General features: G+C 33.2%; 4 protein-coding genes across 4 annotated transcripts; 3 read left to right on the forward strand and 1 right to left on the reverse strand.

Moving 5' to 3' along the window:
• Positions 1–12,881: 12,881 nt before the first annotated feature.
• On the forward strand, positions 12,882–17,191 carry LOC119599634 (cilia- and flagella-associated protein 57). Its single transcript, XM_037949495.1, has 5 exons — positions 12,882–13,177; positions 13,239–13,319; positions 13,386–14,299; positions 14,366–14,535; positions 14,596–17,191. Exons 1-5 carry the CDS (start codon positions 12,990–12,992, stop codon positions 16,918–16,920), a joined length of 3,678 nt encoding a protein of 1,225 aa, XP_037805423.1. The 5' UTR covers positions 12,882–12,989; the 3' UTR covers positions 16,921–17,191.
• A 419-nt stretch (positions 17,192–17,610) lies between these two features.
• LOC119599619 (glucose-fructose oxidoreductase domain-containing protein 1) lies at positions 17,611–19,084 on the forward strand. The gene has a single exon (XM_037949474.1). It carries the CDS (start codon positions 17,760–17,762, stop codon positions 18,924–18,926), a length of 1,167 nt encoding a protein of 388 aa, XP_037805402.1. The 5' UTR covers positions 17,611–17,759; the 3' UTR covers positions 18,927–19,084.
• A 103-nt stretch (positions 19,085–19,187) lies between these two features.
• On the reverse strand, positions 19,188–20,429 carry LOC119599620 (charged multivesicular body protein 6-A). The gene is made up of 3 exons (XM_037949475.1): positions 20,210–20,429; positions 20,025–20,134; positions 19,188–19,964 (listed from the first exon to the last, which is right to left on the reverse strand). The coding sequence occupies exons 1-3, from the start codon at positions 20,276–20,278 to the stop codon at positions 19,490–19,492; spliced, it is 654 nt and encodes a 217-aa protein (XP_037805403.1). The 5' UTR covers positions 20,279–20,429; the 3' UTR covers positions 19,188–19,489.
• Positions 20,430–20,908: 479 nt separating this feature from the next.
• On the forward strand, positions 20,909–23,227 carry LOC119599618 (acetylcholinesterase). The gene is made up of 5 exons (XM_037949473.1): positions 20,909–21,121; positions 21,193–21,330; positions 21,388–21,614; positions 21,821–21,947; positions 22,012–23,227. The coding sequence occupies exons 1-5, from the start codon at positions 21,056–21,058 to the stop codon at positions 23,182–23,184; spliced, it is 1,731 nt and encodes a 576-aa protein (XP_037805401.1). The 5' UTR covers positions 20,909–21,055; the 3' UTR covers positions 23,185–23,227.

Here is a 23,227-nt window from a genome sequence, read left to right on the forward strand (position 1 = left end):
ATATTTATTCCACAATATAAATTTTCCTTACCAAAATTTTTTGGCATCGATTTCGATTCCTTTTGTTATCGGCTATGTGTTCCATTTCGCTATTTTTTAATATTTTGTTGGCAAAACAAAAAAATGATTTTGAACAATATTCATTTTCACTATTTGAATTTACACTAGAATAATATATTCTACATAAGAAAACAAAAATGTCCTTATGCAACATATTGTCACTTTTCCACAATAAATCAACTCTTTTAATTAACTTCACTTTTTAACTTTACACCACAACAGGTTGAAAATAATAGACATCAAATTCTCAATACAAACATTTGGGACATTTGTTTTTTTTTTTCAAACATGTTTGTCAAACACCGAAATAACTTCAGTTGCGACTTTAAATGTAACGACTTTCTTAAAGTATTTTGATAATTATAAATATTTATAAAAAGATTTCGAGACTTCAAACTTACCAAACATAAATTGTTACGTACATACAGCTGCAACAGCTAGTGGTGTTAGCACACAAATACAATACAAAATAAAACAATTGCTTGAAACTCAGTCAATAATAGTGTATAATGTTTTAATGGTGTTGTGGTGTGGTGGATGATGTGATGGAATGTTGAGCAGGACTGCGTAGGTTCGAATCACGGCGAGAGTCAGTGAATTTTTATTTTATTTTTTTTAATAATTAAGCATGTATTTGTCAATCAATCAATAAATAATATTGCCTCTTACTTGCTTTTTTTAATCAAACAATAATAAGTATGTACTTTTTTCATTAGAAGTAGAAAGCATATTTGAATTATAACTTTTCATTACATTATTAAAACTATTTTACAATAAAACAAGTAAGAAATTATAGTCGGGCGAGGCCGACCATATAATACCCTACACCTTTGACAAAAATATAATGTGATTTAGTTGCCATAATAAAGCATTTAAGTTGAATTGTACCTTGCCTTAGATATACATACTTAAGCCGTTTATTGTTGAATAAAATTGTGGACATTTAAGTGAAATTTTGATGGGGGCTTTTCATAGGGGCTAGGGTCATATGAGAACCTTTTATTATGGAATTCGTGGGGGTCATCAAGTCTTGTATACAACTTGGTTATTGCAGCTTTTTGTCGAGATATGAGTATATTAAACATAATTATGAACTTAAAAGCCCTATTCGGCGGGTTCAGTTGTATGGGGGCTAGGTGAAATAATGGACCGATGTAAACCATTTTCACCAGGCTTCATCTACGGTACCATAAAAGATCATGTGCCAAATTTCATTGAATTATCTCCAAAATTGCGACCTGTAGTTTGATTACAAGTTTTAAAGCCCTATTCGGGGGTTCAGTTGTATGGGGGCTAGGTGAAATAATGGACCGATATTAACCATTTTCAATAGGCTTCGTCTACGATACCATAAAAGATCATGTGCCAAATTTCATTGAATTATCTCCAAAATTGCGACCTGTAGTTTGATTACAAGTTTTAAAAGCCCTGTTCGAGGGATTCAGTTGTATGGGGGCTAGGTGAAATAATGGACCGATGTAAACCATTTTCAACAGGCTTCATCTTCGGTACCATAAAAGATCATGTGCTAAATTTTATTGAATTATCTCCAAAATTGCGACCTGTAGTTTGATTACAAGTTTTAAAAGCCCTATTCGAGGGGTTCAGTTTTATGGGGGCTAGGTGAAATAATGGACCGATGTTAACCATTTTCAACAGGCTTCGTCTACGGTACCATAAAAGATCATGTGCCAAATTTCATTGAATTATCTCCAAAATTGCGACCTGTAGTTTGATTACAAGTTTTAAAAGCCCTATTCGGGGGTTCAGTTGTATGGGGGCTACGTGAAATAATGGACCGATGTAAACCATTTTCAACAGGCTTCATCTCCGGTACCATAAAAGATCATGTGCTAAATTTCATTGAATTATCTTCAAAATTGCGACCTGTAGTTTGATTACAAGGATTACAAGCCCTATTGGGGGGTTCAGTTGTATGGGGGCTAGGTGAAATAATGAACCGATCTTAACCATTTTCAATAGGCTTCGTCTACGGTACCATAAAAGATCATGTGCCAAATTTCATTGAATTATCTCCAAAATTGCGACCTGTAGTTTGATTACAAGTTTTAAAAGCCCTATTCGGGGGTTCAGTTGTATGGGGGCTACGTGAAATAATGGACCGATGTAAACCATTTTCAACAGGCTTCATCTCCGGTACCATAAAAGATCATGTGCTAAATTTCATTGAATTATCTTCAAAATTGCGACCTGTAGTTTGATTACAAGGATTACAAGCCCTATTGGGGGGTTCAGTTGTATGGGGGCTAGGTGAAATAATGAACCGATCTTAACCATTTTCAATAGGCTTCGTCCCTGGGACAATAGAAGATCATGTACCAAATTTCATTGAATTATCTTCAAAATTGCGACCTGTAGTTTGATTACAAGGTTTACATGGACGGACGGACGGACGGACGGACAGACGGACGGACAGACGGACGGACATAGCTAAATCTACTCAGAAAATGATTCTGAGCCGATTGGTATACTTTAAGGTGGGTATAGGAGCAATATTATTGTGCGTTACAAACATCAGCGCAAACCCAATATACCCTCCCCACTAAAGTGGTGTAGGGTATAAACATATTTGTTCAATTCACAATCGATGTTGTAGCGTTGTATGCGTTGTATGTCAGCAGCTGCTACAATATTCATAACAACGTTGTTGGTATTTTCTATGCAAAAGCTCTATACAACTCCTACGACAATTTTTCATATGTTTTTCGAATGTTGTAAGAAAGTTTAGTGTTGCCAATTGTTTATTTCAACATATAAACAAAAAATTCAAACGATTTTAGCACAAAAAACGATAAAGTGGTAACACTGAAATCAAAAACAAACAGCTGTTTACCAAAACAAAAAAATTAAAATTTTATTAAAAACAGTTTATTTATTAGTTTAAAATGTGGAATAAAGAAAATAAAAGAATTGAAAATTCAAAGAAATTAATTTGGTTTATTTCGCATGTTTAATTAATTTAATATTTTTTGATTTTTTTAACTTTTGGCATTGTTATCTATATTTGTCTTGATTGTTTTTTTTTTCATTGAGAACACAAACTTATGACTTGCTGCAAATATATGTTCACAATCACTGTTACTACACTTTAGTAGGTACAATATACAACTTGATTGTGAATTGAACAATTGTTAATTATTCGCAAATAAAAATGCAAACAAACCACCAAAGTGCATTCGAGCCAGAACCCAATGATTCCCAGAAAACCTCACTCTCGTTAGTCTACGTTCTGATCTTCAAATATTGTTAATTTTTCAACATAAAAAAAATTATTACAAATTTTTACATTATGTTGTATTGAACTCAAACCCCAATGAATTCTAAGCGTACGCACTCTCATTAGACTACTCCATACAAAATATTTGAACTACTTTTGCACAACATAGAGATAAAATGTAACGGTTTCGTAACGGAAATTGATTTCGATCTTTATAGTTTTAAATATGTTTTTGTCATACATGTTTGACAAATTTTGCATTTGTTTTGATGAATTTTAAAAAGCTTTTGTTTTGCTATAGCTTTTGATCTTCTTGTAAAAAACAAATGCAACTTTTCCCAAACATGTATGAAACAGAAATGCCTAAAACTATAAAGATCAAACACAATTTCCGTTACAAAACCAAAGTGCAAATGTAGCAGAAGTTTAGTGTATTGAATAGTCTAACGGGAGTGCGTGCGCTTGGAAATCATTGGGTTTTGAGTTCAATACACATTAGTGATTTTTTTTTAATGTTGAAGAATTAACAACATAATTTAATTTTTTAATTTTTTTTTATTTTAACCATATTGTGGAATAAATATACTCCTGGAAAATTAGCCGAAAAAATGAAAAAGCTACAAATTTTAAAAATCTTAATTAAAATTGATACTGAACTTCTCATTAAAAACCGTATCAAGGGATTCAAAGTTACAAAAATATCATGCGCTCCTTGCTCCATATGGTGGCTCTACGTGCCTCTCCCATATATTCCCACTTTGACCAAATCCTTTAGAGAAATCAAGAAATTTCTCAAATTTTTTTTTCATAAATTCGTTAAAAATCCCACAAATTCAATTCGGGAATTCTATATACGGGATGTGACAACTAGGACCCTTCTACATATTTCCCATATGGTGGCTATACGTGCCTCTCCCATATATGCCCACTTTGACCAAATCCCTTATAGAAATCAAGAAATTTCTCAAATAATTTGTTTTCAAAAATTCGTTAAAAGTCCCACAAATTCAATTCGGGAATTCTATATACGGGATGTGACAACTAGGACCCTTGTACATATTTCCCATATGGTGGCTATACGTGCCTCTCCCATATATGCCCACTTTGACCAAATCCTTTAGAGAAATCAAGAAATTTCTCAAATAATTTGTTTTCAAAAATTCGTTAAAAATCCCACAAATTCAATTCGGGAAATGTATATACGGAATATGATAACTAGGATCCTTGTACATATATCCCATATGGTGGCTATACGTGCCTCTCCCATATATGCCCACTTTGACCAAATCCTTTAGAGAAATCAAGAAATTTCTCAAATAATTTGTTTTCAAAAATTCGTTTAAAATCCCACAAATTCAATTCGGGAATTCTATATACGGGATGTGACAACTAGGACCCTTGTATATATTTCCCTTATGGTGGCTATACGTGCCTCTCCCATATATGCCCACTTTGACCAAATCCTTTAGAGAAATCAAGAAATTTCTCAAATAATTTGTTTTAAAAAATTCGTTAAAAATCCCACAAATTCAATTCGGGAATTCTATATACGGGATGTGACAACTAGGACCTTTGTACATATTTCCCATATGGTGGCTATACGTGCCTCTCCCATATATGCCCACTTTGACCAAATCCTTGAGAGAAATCAAGAAATTTCTCAAAATTTTTTTTTCAAAAATTCGTTAAAAATCCCACTAATTCAATTTGGGAATTCTATATACGGGATGTGAAAACTAGGATCCTTGTACATATTTCCACATGGTGGCTATACGTGCCTCTCCCATATATGCCCACTTTGACCAAATCCTTTAGAGAAATCAAGAAATTTCTCAAATAATTTGTTTTCAAAAATTCGTTTAAAATCCCACAAATTCAATTCGGGAATTCTATATACGGGATGTGACAACTAGGACCTTTGTACATATTTCCCATATGGTGGCTATACGTGCCTCTCCCATATATGCCCACTTTGACCAAATCCTTTAGAGAAATCAAGAAATTTCTCAAAAATTTTTTTTCAAAAATTCGTTAAAAATCCCACAAATTCAATTCGGGAATTCTATATACGGAATATGATAACTAGGATCCTTGTACATATATCCCATATGTTGGCTATACGTGCCTCTCCCATATATGCCCACTTTGACCAAATCCTTTAGAGAAATCAAGAAATTTCTCAAAAAATTTTTTTCAAAAATTCGTTAAAAATCCCACAAATTCAATTCTGGAATTCTGTATACGGAATATAATAACTAGGATCCTTGTACATATATCCCATATGGTTGCTATACGTGCCTCTCCCATATATGCCCACTTTGACCAAATCCTTTAGAGAAATCAAGAAATTTCTCAAAAATTTGTTTTCAAAAATTCGTTAAAAATCCCACAAATTCAATTCGGGAATTCTATATACGGAATATAATAACTAGGATCCTTGTACATATATCCCATATGGTGGCTATACGTGCCTCTCCCATATATGCCCACTTTGACCAAATCCTTTAGAGAAATCAAGAAATTTCTCAAATAATTTGTTTTAAAAAATTCGTTAAAAATCGCACAAATTCAATTCGGGAATTCTATATACGGGATGTGACAACTAGGACCTTTGTACATATTTCCCATATGGTGGCTATACGTGCCTCTCCCATATATGCCCACTTTGACCAAATCCTTGAGAGAAATCAAGAAATTTCTCAAAAATTTTTTTTCAAAAATTCGTTAAAAATCCCACAAATTCAATTCGGGAATTCTATATACGGAATATGATAACTAGGATCCTTGTACATATATCCCATATGGTGGCTATACGTGCCTCTCCCATATATGCCCACTTTGACCAAATCCTTTAGAGAAATCAAGAAATTTCTCAAAAATTTTTTTTCAAAAATTCGTTTAAAATCCCACAAATTCAATTCGGGAATTCTATATACGGAATATGATAACTAGGATCCTTGTACATATATCCCATATGGTGGCTATACGTGCCTCTCCCATATATGCCCACTTTGACCAAATCCTTTAGAGAAATCAAGAAATTTCTCAAAAATTTTTTTTCAAAAATTCGTTTAAAATCCCACAAATTCAATTCGGGAATTCTATATACGGAATATGATAACTAGGATCCTTGTACATATATCCCATATGGTGGCTATACGTGCCTCTCCCATATATGCCCACTTTGACCAAATCCTTTAGAGAAATCAAGAAATTTCTCAAAAATTTTTTTTCAAAAATTCGTTTAAAATCCCACAAATTCAATTCGGGAATTCTATATACGGAATATGATAACTAGGATCCTTGTACATATATCCCATATGGTGGCTATACGTGCCTCTCCCATATATGCCCACTTTGACCAAATCCTTTAGAGAAATCAAGAAATTTCTCAAAAATTTTTTTTCAAAAATTCGTTTAAAATCCCACAAATTCAATTCGGGAATTCTATATACGGAATATGATAACTAGGATCCTTGTACATATATCCCATATGGTGGCTATACGTGCCTCTCCCATATATGCCCACTTTGACCAAATCCTTTAGAGAAATCAAGAAATTTCTCAAAAATTTTTTTTCAAAAATTCGTTTAAAATCCCACAAATTCAATTCGGGAATTCTATATACGGGATGTGATAACTAGGACCTTTGTACATATTTCCCATATGGTGGCTATACGTGCCTCTCCCATATATGCCCACTTTGACCAAATCCTTTAGAGAAATCAAGAAATTTCTCAAAATTTTTTTTTCAAAAATTCGTTTAAAATCCCACAAATTCAATTCGGGAATTCTATATACGGAATATGATAACTAGGATCCTTGTACATATATCCCATATGGTGGCTATACGTACCTCTCCCATATATGCCCACTTTGACCAAATCCTTTAGAGAAATCAAGAAATTTCTCAAAAATTTTTTTTCAAAAATTCGTTTAAAATCCCACAAATTCAATTCGGGAATTCTATATACGGAATATGATAACTAGGATCCTTGTACATATACCCCATATGGTGGCTATACGTGCCTCTCCCATATATGCCCACTTTGACCAAATCCTTTAGAGAAATCAAGAAATTTCTCAAATAATTTGTTTCAAAAATTCGTTTAAAATCCCACAAATTCAATTCGGGAATTCTATATACGGGATGTGACAACTAGGACCCTTCTACATATTTCCCATATGGTGGCTATACGTGCCTCTCCCATATATGCCCACTTTGACCAAATCCCTTATAGAAATCAAGAAATTTCTCAAATAATTTGTTTTCAAAAATTCGTTAAAAGTCCCACAAATTCAATTCGGGAATTCTATATACGGGATGTGACAACTAGGACCCTTGTACATATTTCCCATATGGTGGCTATACGTGCCTCTCCCATATATGCCCACTTTGACCAAATCCTTTAGAGAAATCAAGAAATTTCTCAAATAATTTGTTTTCAAAAATTCGTTAAAAATCCCACAAATTCAATTCGGGAAATGTATATACGGAATATGTTAACTAGGATCCTTGTACATATATCCCATATGGTGGCTATACGTGCCTCTCCCATATATGCCCACTTTGACCAAATCCTTTAGAGAAATCAAGAAATTTCTCAAAAATTTTTTTTCAAAAATTCGTTTAAAATCCCACAAATTCAATTCGGGAATTCTATATACGGAATATGATAACTAGGATCCTTGTACATATATCCCATATGGTGGCTATACGTGCCTCTCCCATATATGCCCACTTTGACCAAATCCTTTAGAGAAATCAAGAAATTTCTCAAAAATTTTTTTTCAAAAATTCGTTTAAAATCCCACAAATTCAATTCGGGAATTCTATATACGGGATGTGATAACTAGGACCTTTGTACATATTTCCCATATGGTGGCTATACGTGCCTCTCCCATATATGCCCACTTTGACCAAATCCTTTAGAGAAATCAAGAAATTTCTCAAAATTTTTTTTTCAAAAATTCGTTTAAAATCCCACAAATTCAATTCGGGAATTCTATATACGGAATATGATAACTAGGATCCTTGTACATATATCCCATATGGTGGCTATACGTGCCTCTCCCATATATGCCCACTTTGACCAAATCCTTTAGAGAAATCAAGAAATTTCTCAAAAATTTTTTTTCAAAAATTCGTTTAAAATCCCACAAATTCAATTCGGGAATTCTATATACGGAATATGATAACTAGGATCCTTGTACATATACCCCATATGGTGGCTATACGTGCCTCTCCCATATATGCCCACTTTGACCAAATCCTTTAGAGAAATCAAGAAATTTCTCAAATAATTTGTTTCAAAAATTCGTTTAAAATCCCACAAATTCAATTCGGGAATTCTATATACGGGATGTGACAACTAGGACCCTTCTACATATTTCCCATATGGTGGCTATACGTGCCTCTCCCATAAATGCCCACTTTGACCAAATCCCTTATAGAAATCAAGAAATTTCTCAAATAATTTGTTTTCAAAAATTCGTTAAAAGTCCCACAAATTCAATTCGGGAATTCTATATACGGGATGTGACAACTAGGACCCTTGTACATATTTCCCATATGGTGGCTATACGTGCCTCTCCCATATATGCCCACTTTGACCAAATCCTTTAGAGAAATCAAGAAATTTCTCAAATAATTTGTTTTCAAAAATTCGTTAAAAATCCCACAAATTCAATTCGGGAAATGTATATACGGAATATGATAACTAGGATCCTTGTACATATATCCCATATGGTGGCTATACGTGCCTCTCCCATATATGCCCACTTTGACCAAATCCTTTAGAGAAATCAAGAAATTTCTCAAATAATTTGTTTTCAAAAATTCGTTTAAAATCCCACAAATTCAATTCGGGAATTCTATATACGGGATGTGACAACTAGGACCCTTGTATATATTTCCCATATGGTGGCTATACGTGCCTCTCCCATATATGCCCACTTTGACCAAATCCTTTAGAGAAATCAAGAAATTTCTCAAATAATTTGTTTTAAAAAATTCGTTAAAAATCCCACAAATTCAATTCGGGAATTCTATATACGGGATGTGACAACTAGGATCCTTGTACATATTTCCCACATGGTGGCTATACGTGCCTCTCCCATATATGCCCACTTTGACCAAATCCTTTAGAGAAATCAAGAAATTTCTCAAATAATTTGTTTTCAAAAATTCGTTTAAAATCCCACAAATTCAATTCGGGAATTCTATATACGGGATGTGACAACTAGGACCTTTGTACATATTTCCCATATGGTGGCTATACGTGCCTCTCCCATATATGCCCACTTTGACCAAATCCTTTAGAGAAATCAAGAAACTTCTCAAAAATTTTTTTTCAAAAATTCGTTTAAAATCCCACAAATTCAATTCGGGAATTCTATATACGGAATATGATAACTAGGATCCTTGTACATATATCCCATATGGTGGCTATACGTGCCTCTCCCATATATGCCCACTTTGACCAAATCCTTTAGAGAAATCAAGAAATTTCTCAAAAATTTTTTTTCAAAAATTCGTTTAAAATCCCACAAATTCAATTCGGGAATTCTATATACGGAATATGATAACTAGGATCCTTGTACATATATCCCATATGGTGGCTATACGTGCCTCTCCCATATATGCCCACTTTGACCAAATCCTTTAGAGAAATCAAGAAATTTCTCAAATAATTTGTTTTCAAAAATTCGTTTAAAATCCCACAAATTCAATTCGGGAATTCTATATACGGGATGTGACAACTGGGACCCTTGTACATATTTCCCATATGGTGGCTATACGTGCCTCTCCCATATATGCCCACTTTGACCAAATCCTTTAGAGAAATCAAGAAATTTCTCAAATAATTTGTTTTCAAAAATTCGTTTAAAATCCCACAAGTTCAATTCGGGTATTCTATATACGGGATGTGACAACTAGGACCCTTGTACATATTTCCCATATGGTGGCTATACGTGCCTCTCCCATATATGCCCACTTTGACCAAATCCTTTAGAGAAATCAAGAAATTTCTCAAAAATTTGTTTTCAAAAATGCGTTAAAAATCCCACAAATTCAATTCGGGAATTGTATATACGGAATATGATAACTAGGATCCTTGTACATATATCCCATATGGTGGCTATACGTGCCTCTCCCATATATGCCCACTTTGACCAAATCCTTTAGAGAAATCAAGAAATTTCTCAAATAATTTGTTTTCAAAAATTCGTTTAATATCCCACAAATTCAATTCGGGAATTCTATATACGGGATGTGACAACTAGGACCCTTGTACATATTTCCCATATGGTGGATATACGTGCCTCTCCCATATATGCCCACTTTGACCAAATCCTTTAGAGAAATCAAGAAATTTCTCAAATAATTTGTTTTAAAAAATTCGTTAAAAATCCCACAAATTCAATTCGGGAATTCTATATACGGGATGTGACAACTAGGACCTTTGTACATATTTCCCATATGGTGGCTATACGTGCCTCTCCCATATATGCCCACTTTGACCAAATCCTTTAGAGAAATCAAGAAATTTCTCAAAAATTTTTTTTCAAAAATTCGTTAAAAATCCCACAAATTCAATTCGGGAATTCTATATACGGAATATGATAACTAGGATCCTTGTACATATATCCCATATGGTGGCTATACGTGCCTCTCCCATATATGCCCACTTTGACCAAATCCTTTAGAGAAATCAAGAAATTTCTCAAAAATTTGTTTTCAAAAATTCGTTAAAAATCCCACAAATTCAATTCGGGAATTCTATATACGGAATATGATAACTAGGATCCTTGTACATATATCCCATATGGTGGCTATACGTGCCTCTCCCATATATGCCCACTTTGACCAAATCCTTTAGAGAAATCAAGAAATTTCTCAAATAATTTGTTTTCAAAAATTCGTTAAAAATCCCACAAATTCAATTCGGGAATTCTGTAAACGGGATGTGATAACGAAGACCCTTGCAGACATTTTCCATATGGTGGTTATACATGCCTCTCCCTTATATGCCCACTTTGACCAAATCTCGTAGATAAATCAAGAACTTTCTCCAAGTTCATTTTTTTCAAAATTTCGTTAAAAATCCCATAAATTCAATTCGGGAATTCTATATACGTAGTGTGAGAACTAAGACCCTTGCACACATTTTCCATATGGTGGTTATGCGTGCCTCTCCCTTATACGTCCACTTGGGTCAAAGCCTAATTTTGGGCAAAATGCCTCAAAAGATCAATAAAGTTAAGCCTTAGCAAAAATAAAACTTTAAATGGCATACAAATTTTAGTCATGTATAAGTTTTTAAAAGTTTACAAAATATGTAAGTTTATTTTTTTTAATAAAATTTGATAAAATATGATCTTTATGAATTTTAGCTAAGTTATTTAAAAAACATATTTAACTTTGCAGTTAAATATGTCGATTTGTCGAAAAAATTTAATTTTCAGGTCTAAAATCGTTACGTCATAACATATTTAACTTTTTAGTTAAATATGTTTTTTTCTAAGTCGTTACGTCAAAACATATTTAACTAGGAATATTTATCTTCACACACATCTATTGCGTTGGTACATTCTTTGTAAAAAATCTCAGATTTACAACATATTGACAATGAACAATAAATTAAAATCTCAACTCAATTAAAAATAAAAGGACATTTACTTTATATAAAAACAGAAATTAATATTTATCTATTTTACTTTTTATTGAATATAAGGTCATTTTTGTCTTCGACCGGTTAGTCAGTATTAATGCAACATATTTGTACATTAGGGGAATTGCAATTTCGGTACTAATGAGCGTCTTATACGTTCAGCTTTCTTTGAAAATTAAAAAAAAAATCAGATTTTAATTTTCCTCATGTTTATCAACTAGACAAACGATTTATCTGCATGTATTTTTTCGGTAAACATAAACAAAAAGTTTATGTTTCTTCCTGAAAAGATCAAGTTTTGTTTAGTTGTGTTATTACTGAGACTGAAGCTTTCTTAACAAATTACAAGTACAAGTAATTCATATACACATGTTTGCACATAAGAATGAACTGTACAATGAGTTCATCAATAAATTGTCTTCCACTTACATAGTATGAATGTACAGATGTGTGTTAAAATGTTCCATTTACTATGTTACGTTATTTTTGAAACATTTACGAAATTAAAATCGTGTTGTAACTAAAAAAGGATATACATATTTATTCTAGTTTTTTTTACATAAAGAGGATTAAAATTAGTCTGTTGCCACAGTTATATAATAATTAAACTAGTAAGAAAAATTATTGTTTGGATTTTTTTAATATTTCTAAGGCGCAGATTATTTACGATATGCAACGTCGAAATATAGGTCTCTTACTTGCTATTTTACATATCTAAAATATTCATATTTTACATAAAAAAATATTAGTTTAACTTTATTAAAAGTCACTGTGTGCACATTTTATTTTACTTTCTCTTGTTTACAAATGGTTTGTTTATTTATATTCTCTAGGAAAATGTCATGGAAATTTATAAATTTTCATCGAATTTATAAGCTTGTTTATTTTGATTTGTTTTTTTTTTTCGATTTTAAACGTGCGTATGTTTTTAGTAGTTTGATCAATTCACCGAACATTGGACTTTTCATAAATATTTGGCAAATAGTTATTAAAAGAAAAAGAAAAAATAAATAAAAATGGATGATTTGCAAACAGAAAACTCATCATCAATAAATGTCGTAAGCTTACGTCCGAAACATATTTATGGTCTACGAACTGATATTTTGGGCAATATACATTTTAATCTTCAACAAGAGGTCATTTATCCGGTGGAAGGAGTTATTGCTTTTCATGATTTTGTTCAAAATAAACAGAGGTTTCTTAGGTGATTATTATGATTCCCAACACATATGGAGTAAAGACATGTTAAAAATTAACTATTTTAGATTACCCGAAGATACAACATCGCTAATTGTACAGATTAGTCCACATCGTAGAATGTTAGCAATATTGGAGCAATCAAAAGGGTAAACAATAAACCACCATCGATCATCAAAATATATTAAAATTAATGACTATATTGCAAATTACAGTTTAAAATCTATTTCAATTTACGATTTGAATACCTTAAAGAAACGACGTACATTGGAACTGCCTGAAACTTGTAAAAATGCGGAAATACAACAAATAATATTTACAGCCGACTCTAAAGCGTTGACAGTTCTTACTAAACATCCAGTTGACATGTTATACATGCTGCTACTAGATAAATCCTGTACAGTTTATGAGGGTCGATCTTGTCCACCTAATGCTCGCGGTAGTGCAGATTGTATTGCTTGTAATCCCCAAGATACGAGCCTTGTGGCAGTTGGAGGCAACAATGTCTTGTTGCTGCAGACAAAATCAGAAAAGGGATTCAATACAACAAACAATCTTAAGTCGAACTTTGTCACAACATCGTTAGCTTTTCTAGCCATGGATCTTCTAATGGTTGGTACTAGTTTAAATGAATTAATTTTGGTGGAAAATGGAGAATTTAAATTGCGCCAGACAGCTTCTGAAGCCGAAGTATTTGATCTTCTTTTGGATCAAGAAGCATTCGATCGTGAGAACGATCAGCACAAGATTGTGGTAACAGAAAAAATTTTTGATACTCGAGTCGTTTGCATGACGGCCTTTGGACGTGGCTTTGCTTTTGCAATGTTCAATACAGTATTTGTTTTCGAAAGAGTTTCAAAATTTAAATTTGAGCGCAAAACAATTCTGTCGATACCCATTACAATATATTCCGAACTCTTATACCAAATAACAAACCTAGCGATAGACAGCAAACAGGAAACGGTAATTGTGACGACAAAACATGCTCAAATATATGTTGGCATTTTAATAGTGCCGGAAACATTAAAAGCGAAGCATTTGAAATTTCAACCATTGGGTGCTTCAATACATATTGGAGAAATTGTAGATATATCTTTGTGCTCCTGGAAACCTATAATAATGACAGCATGTAAGTGTAGTAATTTTGCCTCAGTCAGATATGTATTGACTGTTCATTTACTTTATCCAACACTAGCCAGAGATCAGACTATACGTATCTGGAACTATGAAACGGAAAAGGTCGAATTGGTGCGAAAATTTCAGGTAGACGTCAATATAGTAGAACTGAATTCGACTGGTCTTATAGCTGCTATAGGATTTTCGGATCAGTTGCGTATAACTCAAATATTTATGGATGAACTGAACGTAAGTCGAAAATTGCAATTGTTTACTTCTATGGCAATGATTGTTGTATTTCGTTTACAGATTGTTAAAACGTATAACTTTCCAAGATGTAAGGACGTTAAATATTCCAATTATGGACATTTAATGGCTGCAGCTTACGATAGCAGCATTGCAATAACATCTGTCTACAATTTAGAGGTGTTGATGACACTCAAGGGACATAATGGCATAGTTTTATCAGTCTCGTGGACGAAAAATGACAAATATTTAATATCGGGAGGAAATGAAGGAGCAATTTATCAATGGGATGTGGAAACTGGTGTGCGTATTCAAGAAATCGTTCAAAAGGGTACAGAGTATGTGTCCGTGTGTTCTAGTTTCAACGAGCCCCTATCAATATTTGCTGCTACCAATTCGGGTTTATTGAGAGAATTTCAAAAATCAGAAATTGTTCGCGAACTGACAATACCGTCAACAACCACAAAGGCAAAACTAACAGACGTCTGCCTTGCACGTTCAGATTCGATTATGTTTGTGAGTAATGAAGTGGGTGATCTAATCAATGTTCAGTTGCCATTTTTGGATGCTGGAGGTGGAACTTGTACGAACTTTCGTTTTTTTATAACTCGTATTAACAAGTTGCGATTTTCATATGATGGCACCTTGTTGATTGCCATTTCCAAAGGCGGTACTCTGGCCATATGGGCACTGGAAAATATAGAAGGAAAAGTGGCAAGCATGGACCAGGACCTACTTAGAAGCCAGGAGGTTTTAATACCTCGTAATATATTGGCAGAAAAAAATGAACAAATCATTAATTTGGAAATTCGTCTGAAGCAACAAGCTGAAGAATTCCAATACCAACTGAGTCAAAATGAAATATTCGATGGTCAGCAAATGGCTGAAGTGCACAGAAGTTATTGTCAAGCTCTGGAGGAACTAAAGCGCATGAATAACGAAATTGAGGAGCGACATACTGAGGAAATGAATCAGATAACATTTCAAATAAACGATCTCAAAGAAGAGCATAAAAAGCAACTGGACAACTTAGCCAATCAGTATTCGGAACGTATGCTAATTGAATATCAAAAATTTACCAATTTACGTGAAAGTATGTTGGAGTTGCGGGAGAGTTATGAAGAAAAACTAAAGAAATCTGCTGGCACCTTACAAGACACTATTGAGGGTCTGGAAAGCGACTACAAAAAGCAGTTGGATGAACGAAAAGAGCTAATAAGAGAACTGATGAAAGAAATGCAAGATAAAAAAATCGAATTCGTTGAATACTGCCGTCAGGTTGAGGTGGAAAATGATCGAAATATGGTGGAGACTCAATTGCAGTATGAGAAGCGCTTGACTACAGAACGCAATGAGACTCAATTGTGGCGCGGTAAAGCAGGAGTTTTGCAAAAGAAATATGAAGGTCTCACCAAAGACGTTGACAACTTGCTTGAAGAAGTAGAGACTCTAAAGGAAGAACACAACAAATCGCAGAGAACTATTGCACGTCTAAATCGTAATATAGAAGACCTACAAAAAGATATATCGGATCGTGAGTATGCAATCAATGCAAAGGAGAAACGCATACAGGAACTTTTACATAAAAATCAAGAACTGGACAAATATAAGCAGGTTCTTAATCACAAAATAGCTGAACTAAAAGCCCAAATAGAACCGAGGGAATTTCAAATTAACGATAAACGTAAACATATAATGGAAATGGAAACTGAATTGGCAGGTCTCAATCAAAACAATTCCCATCTGGAATTACAACTAAAAGAACTGAAAGACAAATACCTCAGCAATGTTGCTGATCTAAAATTGGAAAGACATCGAGCCCGCGCTGGTCGCGAATGTATACAAAATCTGTGTAGTGAAATTTACCACATCGCCGGTCTCATAAACTCTCCCGACAAATTAAAAGTGGCGGTAAAGGAACTCTTTCAACGACATGCTACTGACGATGAACTCAAACGTTTTATATCTCTCGACGCTAATGTACGTGACGAATTTCAGCGTCAGAGAAATCAAATAGAACGAGTAATGAAAATGTATACAAATCGTAAAGATGATCAGAATCTAAAACGTAAATATGATAAGCTCTTTAAAGAAAATCTAATACTCTTAGATGAAATTGAAAAGATGCGCGAAGAAAACAAAATTTTAAAATCTCATGTAAAGCGAGAAATTCATCTTAAAAAGAAAACTACGGCTTTATCAACAAATGTTTCAAAACGACAAGGAACTAAATCCAACAAAAACGAGGACTCCACAAGAGACTTTGAGGAGTTTAGTGAATTCTTAGATGAGGCCGTAGGCGGTAACATAAAAAATGTACAAAAAGGATTATCAACAAAAGTTAACGACGATAATGATGAAGGTAAAGATGTTGTATGCGATTTATAATTACATACACAGTTTTTAAACGACATAATAACTGTGAAAAGTTATTGGAATTTGAATTATTTGCATTTTTTATTTAATTTTTTTTTTAATAATTTGCTACATATTGGAAAACATTTTTGATTAAACTATGTAAGTGTTTTTGCAGATATGTATGTATATTTTTATTATTATTTTAATAATGTAATCGTAAATTTATATTTTGCAAAACTCTAAATTTTGTAGGTTTATTTTTATTAGTATTTTAATAAAATAAATACATAGAGTATAAAATCTTAACTATTTTCCGTCCATTTTAATAAAATTAATCTTGGGCTTTAATAATTTCGTAGCTAGAACATCTATAAACTTTTTGCGCTCTATGACATACATACGAATTAACCAGATCTACATACATATATAATCTTAAAAGTCTATACGCACATACTTTTAATTATTTCTTATTACAAACACTTTTAAAACATTTTGTCATTAAAAACCTGGTAGCTTTTTATATTTTTAACATATTTTTAACATAAAAATTGAAATAGAAATCTATTGTCGATTCAATAGTGGATAGAAGCAGAATTGATTGTCGAAAAGTCGACCATTAAGAGTTGATTTTTTATTTAAAATAGATCCCCTACTAATTTCATGTTTTAAAAATGTGACTGATGGCAACACTGTAATTACTGGAAGAAGAAGAAGAATAAATTCACCACTTTGCGGTTTGTTGACATTTATTATTCATTGGGATTGAGTGCTACGTTTATTTTTGTTGTTGTCGATTGTAGTGAAATTGCATTTGAAATGCAATTGAAAATAGAACAATTTGTAAATTTGTGTTAAAAATACTCGAAATCATGTTGCCTGGTGTTGGTGTTTTTGGAACGGGTGCAATAACTAAAGTATTGGTGCCTATTTTACGTGAAAAGGGCTTTGAAATTAAAGCATTGTGGGGTCGTACTCTACGAGAAGCAGAAGAAGTGGCCACAGCCCAAAGTATTGCTTTCTACACAAATAAAATTGATGATGTTTTGCTGCGCAAAGATGTAGATTTGGTATTTATTGTATGTCAACCGTATTTACATGCGGAAATTTCTGTAAAGGCCTTGGGCATCGGCAAACATGTTGTGTGTGACAAACCGATGGGCCTGAACCAGGCCGATGCCATGAAAATGGTCAGAGCATCACAGTATTATCCGACATTAATTTCGCTGGTTAATCACTCATTACGATTTTTGCCCGCATTTACCCACATGAAGAGATGTCTACAGGACGGTGTAATTGGACCTTTGAGCGATATTTCATTGGTGGATATAAGGGTGCAATTGGGGTCGCTATTTCCTGACAAGTTCGATTGGATGTGTGATGCGGCCATGGGTGGAGGTGCCCTAAATTTGGTGGGCAGTCATGTAGTTGACTTGGTAAGCTTTCTATTGCATCAACATGCTGTGCGAGTGCATGGTGTCGTCAAGGCGTATACAAAGACCACAACAAATGTCAATGGTATACGACAGATATCAGCCCCTGACTTCTGCAATTTTCAAATGGAACTTGCAAATGGCACTTTGATAACAACATCAATACACAGTCACACGGTTCCGGCCAAGACGTTCTCTCAAGAAGTTTTGATATGCGGCAGTCAAGGACATTTGTCGGTTCGAGGAGGTGACTTGTTTGTGTTTAAACACAAACCTGAAGCCCAATTAAAAGAGGAAGCCGTTTATGTGGATGTTCAAGATTTGCACATTGCCACCTCGGACTCGCTACTGCCACGACTCTACATCAAAGGCTTATGCAAAATGATTGGTGCTCTTAAAGAATCATTTGCTGGCAAAGAATCTTCATGGGTTAAGGAACCCGTTCAAGCAGCAGCTACTTTCGAGGACGGCCTTTACGTGCAGGCTGTTTTAGAGGCAATACGAAAGTCGAGCGAATCTAAGGCCTGGCAAAGGGTGCAAATTACTTCCGACAATCCATCAAATCATGATCAAATAATGCGTTTCGCCCGTATGTCTACAATGTAAGGGTCAGCAAACATAATTATAATTTTCAGAGATTATATTAATTTAATTTTAAACTTTCAAATTGTTTCACATATTCGTTAATGGAATGTGAACAATTCTTTCAAAGTATTTTCTATTTCAATAAATGAACAAATTTTTTTAAGATTGTAGCCTATAAATATATGGTTTGTCTATTTATTCTAAATCTAAATAGTGGACTAAAAGGAAAAATCTTTATTTTCCTTTAAAATCATAGTGTTGTTTTTCAATAAACATTGCTTATTAAATTCTAAGAACTTTGTAGAAAAACTTTATTTTTTAATTCCATTTCAACTTTTTAGTAACAGCCTATTCGTTCACGTACTATTGCATTTGAAATAAATTCCCAATGGAAATGATAGATCGTACGAACGAAGAAACTGTTAATATATAAAGTAGTACATAAAAATATATACAGCAAATTATTTAAAAATATACACGGACTTAATCTAAAATTATGCCACACAAAAATGATTAATCTAGTAAACAACGAAGATTAATCATCATCATTTGTTAAAAAAGCTTAATTCCATTGCGTAATTTACTTAGGCTTCTAGTAAAACTTTAGCAGGTTTTTCTTTTGTTTTAACTTCTTTGGTCGGTTTCTCTCCTTCTACTACCTCGTCATCCACATTGTTAGGTAGAGTATCGTTGGGGACTTCTGGCAGTTTTATTTCAGCTGTTGTCTCGTCTTCTTCAGCTACTAAAGCATCTAATTCTGCCAATACATCATCTTCATCTTCTTGCGTCAATGCATCCGAAAGTATTGAATCGATTTCTTGTTGCTTCTCAATTCCTTCCCGAGTCTCATCCATGATTTTCTCAATTTCATTAATATCTAGTATGTCATGCATTTTCTTCAGGGCTGCATTGCCTTGCTTAAGGCCATCTAATACTTGAATCTCAACCTGGGCAAACTCAATATCAGCGGCAAGTTTTTCAAGATTTTCTAGTTGTTTATCAGTATTTGAAAGCAGATTTTCCTGGAATTTTTTCTTGCGTAAAAGTAATTTTGCCCGTCTGTAAAGAAATTGAAAACATTATTTACAATTAACATTGCGAAGGGTACAATCTAAATACTCTTTTCTTCCTTGTGATAGACATTTTCTAGCCAATTGTCTATCATTTTCCAAAGACAACTCAATACGTTTTTGGTATTGTTTCAAACGATCTCTTTGCTGTTTAAGTTGCTGCAGTAGGAACGATTGTATGTATATTAATGTTTAAAAAGTTTCTTTTCATATCAATTTCGTTTTTCTACTTACTAAAACTGCTTTGTCCTGTTCTGTTACTCTACTTTGAGGCTTTTTAGTTTTTGTAAATAATCCTCCCATATTGATGATTAGTTAGTTTATAATTATTGTATTTAATTTAAGAAATATTTGAAGTTATTCCTGAATTCTTGTAAAAAAATATTCGACGTATTTATTACAAAAAATATTTTGATATTGTATATTATGTACTCATATACTCATACATACTTCATATTTGTAAATTCACCACAAAGAAGGTAAACAAAAGTCATATGTTCGTACATTAATCTCCAGTAGTATTGCCAAGTAAATAAAACTATATATTGTGGAAATTTTTTAGTTCCACTTTTCAAAATAATTTTGGGCTGATAATTCAAACTTCGAAAAATTATTTATAAATACTCTATTTTTACTGCAATGCCATTATATTTTTATTGTTGCAAAAGTTAAACAATTTTTTATAAAAAATCCACACAGTTTTTGTATTATATGTATTATTCAATATTATATTACAGTACTATTTACGGACTATTTTAATGCAAGGAATTTGAGTTTTTTTTAGGAAAGGTTCAATTGTTCGAAAGTCGTCCATTTATGTATAAAAATGTTCAAAATAACGTTACAGGCTTCAGATTGTTGCATATATGTACATATGTATATGTATACAAATTAATATGCGATTGTTTTTCTATTGGTACCATTTGGAATTAAAAATAAAAAATGTAAAATGCCATCACTGATAAAGACAACAAAAAAAAATTGCATACTTTGGATTTGATTAGATTTTTAATTTTTGTGTTAACAGTATAAATTGGGCATTTAAAAGAGCATTTTAACTATAATTCGGAGAATAAGAAAATGCTTCTTAACTTAGCTAGAAATCGTCTAGTAAACAACAAACTAATAAATTTTACATATAGAATGGTAGACATGTACTTTGATTTAAGAAAAATAAAATGAAAACAATCATAGATTTTATATTTCAACACTTTTAGTCGTCACAACTGATCAAAGTCCAAATAAAACCAGGCATCATTGTTGGTCAGCAAAAATCATTACCCAATGGAAATTTCTATCAAAGTTTTCAGGGTATACCCTATGCAGTTCCTCCATTAGGCGAATTACGCTTTAAGGTAAATTTAATGTCCAATTAGAATAACAATTATGTATATTGTTTTCAATTTAACAAGTCTCCACTGCCATTGGAACGTTTTGGAGTTCCTGAATTGAGTTGTCTGAAGGAATGCGATGTTTCTCATCAGCGCCATCCGCTTACTGCAGAAGTGATAGGATCAGAAGACTGTTTATTTTTAAATGTTTATGTTCCAAAAAGTTCAGAGACTTTGTCTAAACCACTTCCGGTTATGGTATGGATTCACGGAGGTGGATTTTGGTTTGGCAGTGGAAACAGTGATTAGTGAGTATTTTCGTTGTATTCTTAAATATTAAATTAGTACATCCTGCTTAAAACCAAATTAAATTTTTTAGTTAAATTAAGTTTTTTAATCAAAAATGAAATGCGAAATGATTTATTTTAGAAGTACATGAGTAGTTAGATTTTATTTTACTACTTCGCCAAATCAACGATCATTTAAAGTAATAAATCTGACTCTCAATTTGCAGTCATTTACCCTTAAGCCTCATACAAGAGGATGTTATTGTCGTTACATTGAATTATCGCTTGGGAGCATTAGGTTTCCTCTGTCTCCCAGAAGAAAGTATTTGGGGAAACGCGGGACTTAAGGATCAGGTAATAAAAATCAAAATAGGAATAAGAATAAAAAAGCAGAAAAAACTAATTAAATTAAATTTAGCGCTTAGCTTTACAATGGGTGCAAGATAATATTCAAGCATTTAATGGGGATCCCAATAATGTTACTCTATTTGGTGAATCGGCCGGTGCAGCTTCTGTACATCTACATGTGGTGGCTGAACATGCCAATAAACTTTTTCACAAGGCCATTATGCAAAGTGGTACTGCCAATATGGAATGGGTTTTCCAATCAAATCCTGCCTACAAAACACGTCGTTTAGCTGAACTCATGAATTTGAAAACAAGTGATACAAAGGAGTTGCTGAATTTTTTGCAATCGCCTAAGGTAACAGCCGAAGATATTTTGTCTAAAACTTTACCAATATTGACATCAGATGAACGTAGACGATGTTTGCCTCTTCCATTCAAACCCGTTATAGAAGACAGTCAAAGTCCCGATTGTTTCATTAATCGACCTATATTGGAGAGGTTACAACAACCAAATTCCATTTTTGTACCTTCAATAATGGGTTATAACTCAGCTGAAGGTTTGGCTATGTTGGTCAACGCTATAAAGAAGATAGGAGAGTATGACAAAGATTTGCATAGACTCGTGCCCAGGAATATCCCCCTAGATCCACAAGATAATGAAGTAAAAGAGATTGCCAAGAAAATGAGAGATTTTTATTTAAATGGCAAATCAATAAAACCGGAACTGTTTAACAATTTTACGGATCTACTATCGGATTATCATTTTGTGGTGGACATGCAAAAAGCGGCTGAGTGGCAAGCGAACTTACAACCGCAAGCCCCATTGTACTTTTACCGTTTTGAATACGAAGGCGATCGAAATATGTACAAACGATTGTTCCAATTAAATAAACTAGCTGGTGTTTGTCACGCGGACGAACTTTTTTACCTCTTTCAAATGGCAGATGATGATATGCCAGTCTCAGAACGCGATCAAAAAATAATAAAGCAACTTAGCAATTTGTGGGCAAATTTTGCCAAATATGCAAATCCTACCCCACGAGAGCAACCTCGATTAATAAACTGCGATTGGTTGCCCGTTAAGAAAACTGATAAAGCACAATTTTCTTTAGACTATTTAGCGATCGATAACAACGGATGCAAAATGAAAACAAATCCTGACCAAGCGCGCATGGAATTCTGGAAAAATATTTATAAATCGTATACAGCTACTGATTTGTCTCGTCTAAGCTCGAAGTTGTAAATGTTATACAAATAAAGTTAAACACATTTTTGATTACATTTAA

This window comes from Lucilia sericata, unplaced genomic scaffold (assembly GCF_015586225.1).
Source record: "Lucilia sericata isolate MDLA Ls3-8-SP2 unplaced genomic scaffold, ASM1558622v1 Contig000083F_arrow, whole genome shotgun sequence".
In the NCBI taxonomy this organism is placed as follows: Eukaryota; Metazoa; Arthropoda; class Insecta; order Diptera; family Calliphoridae; genus Lucilia; species Lucilia sericata.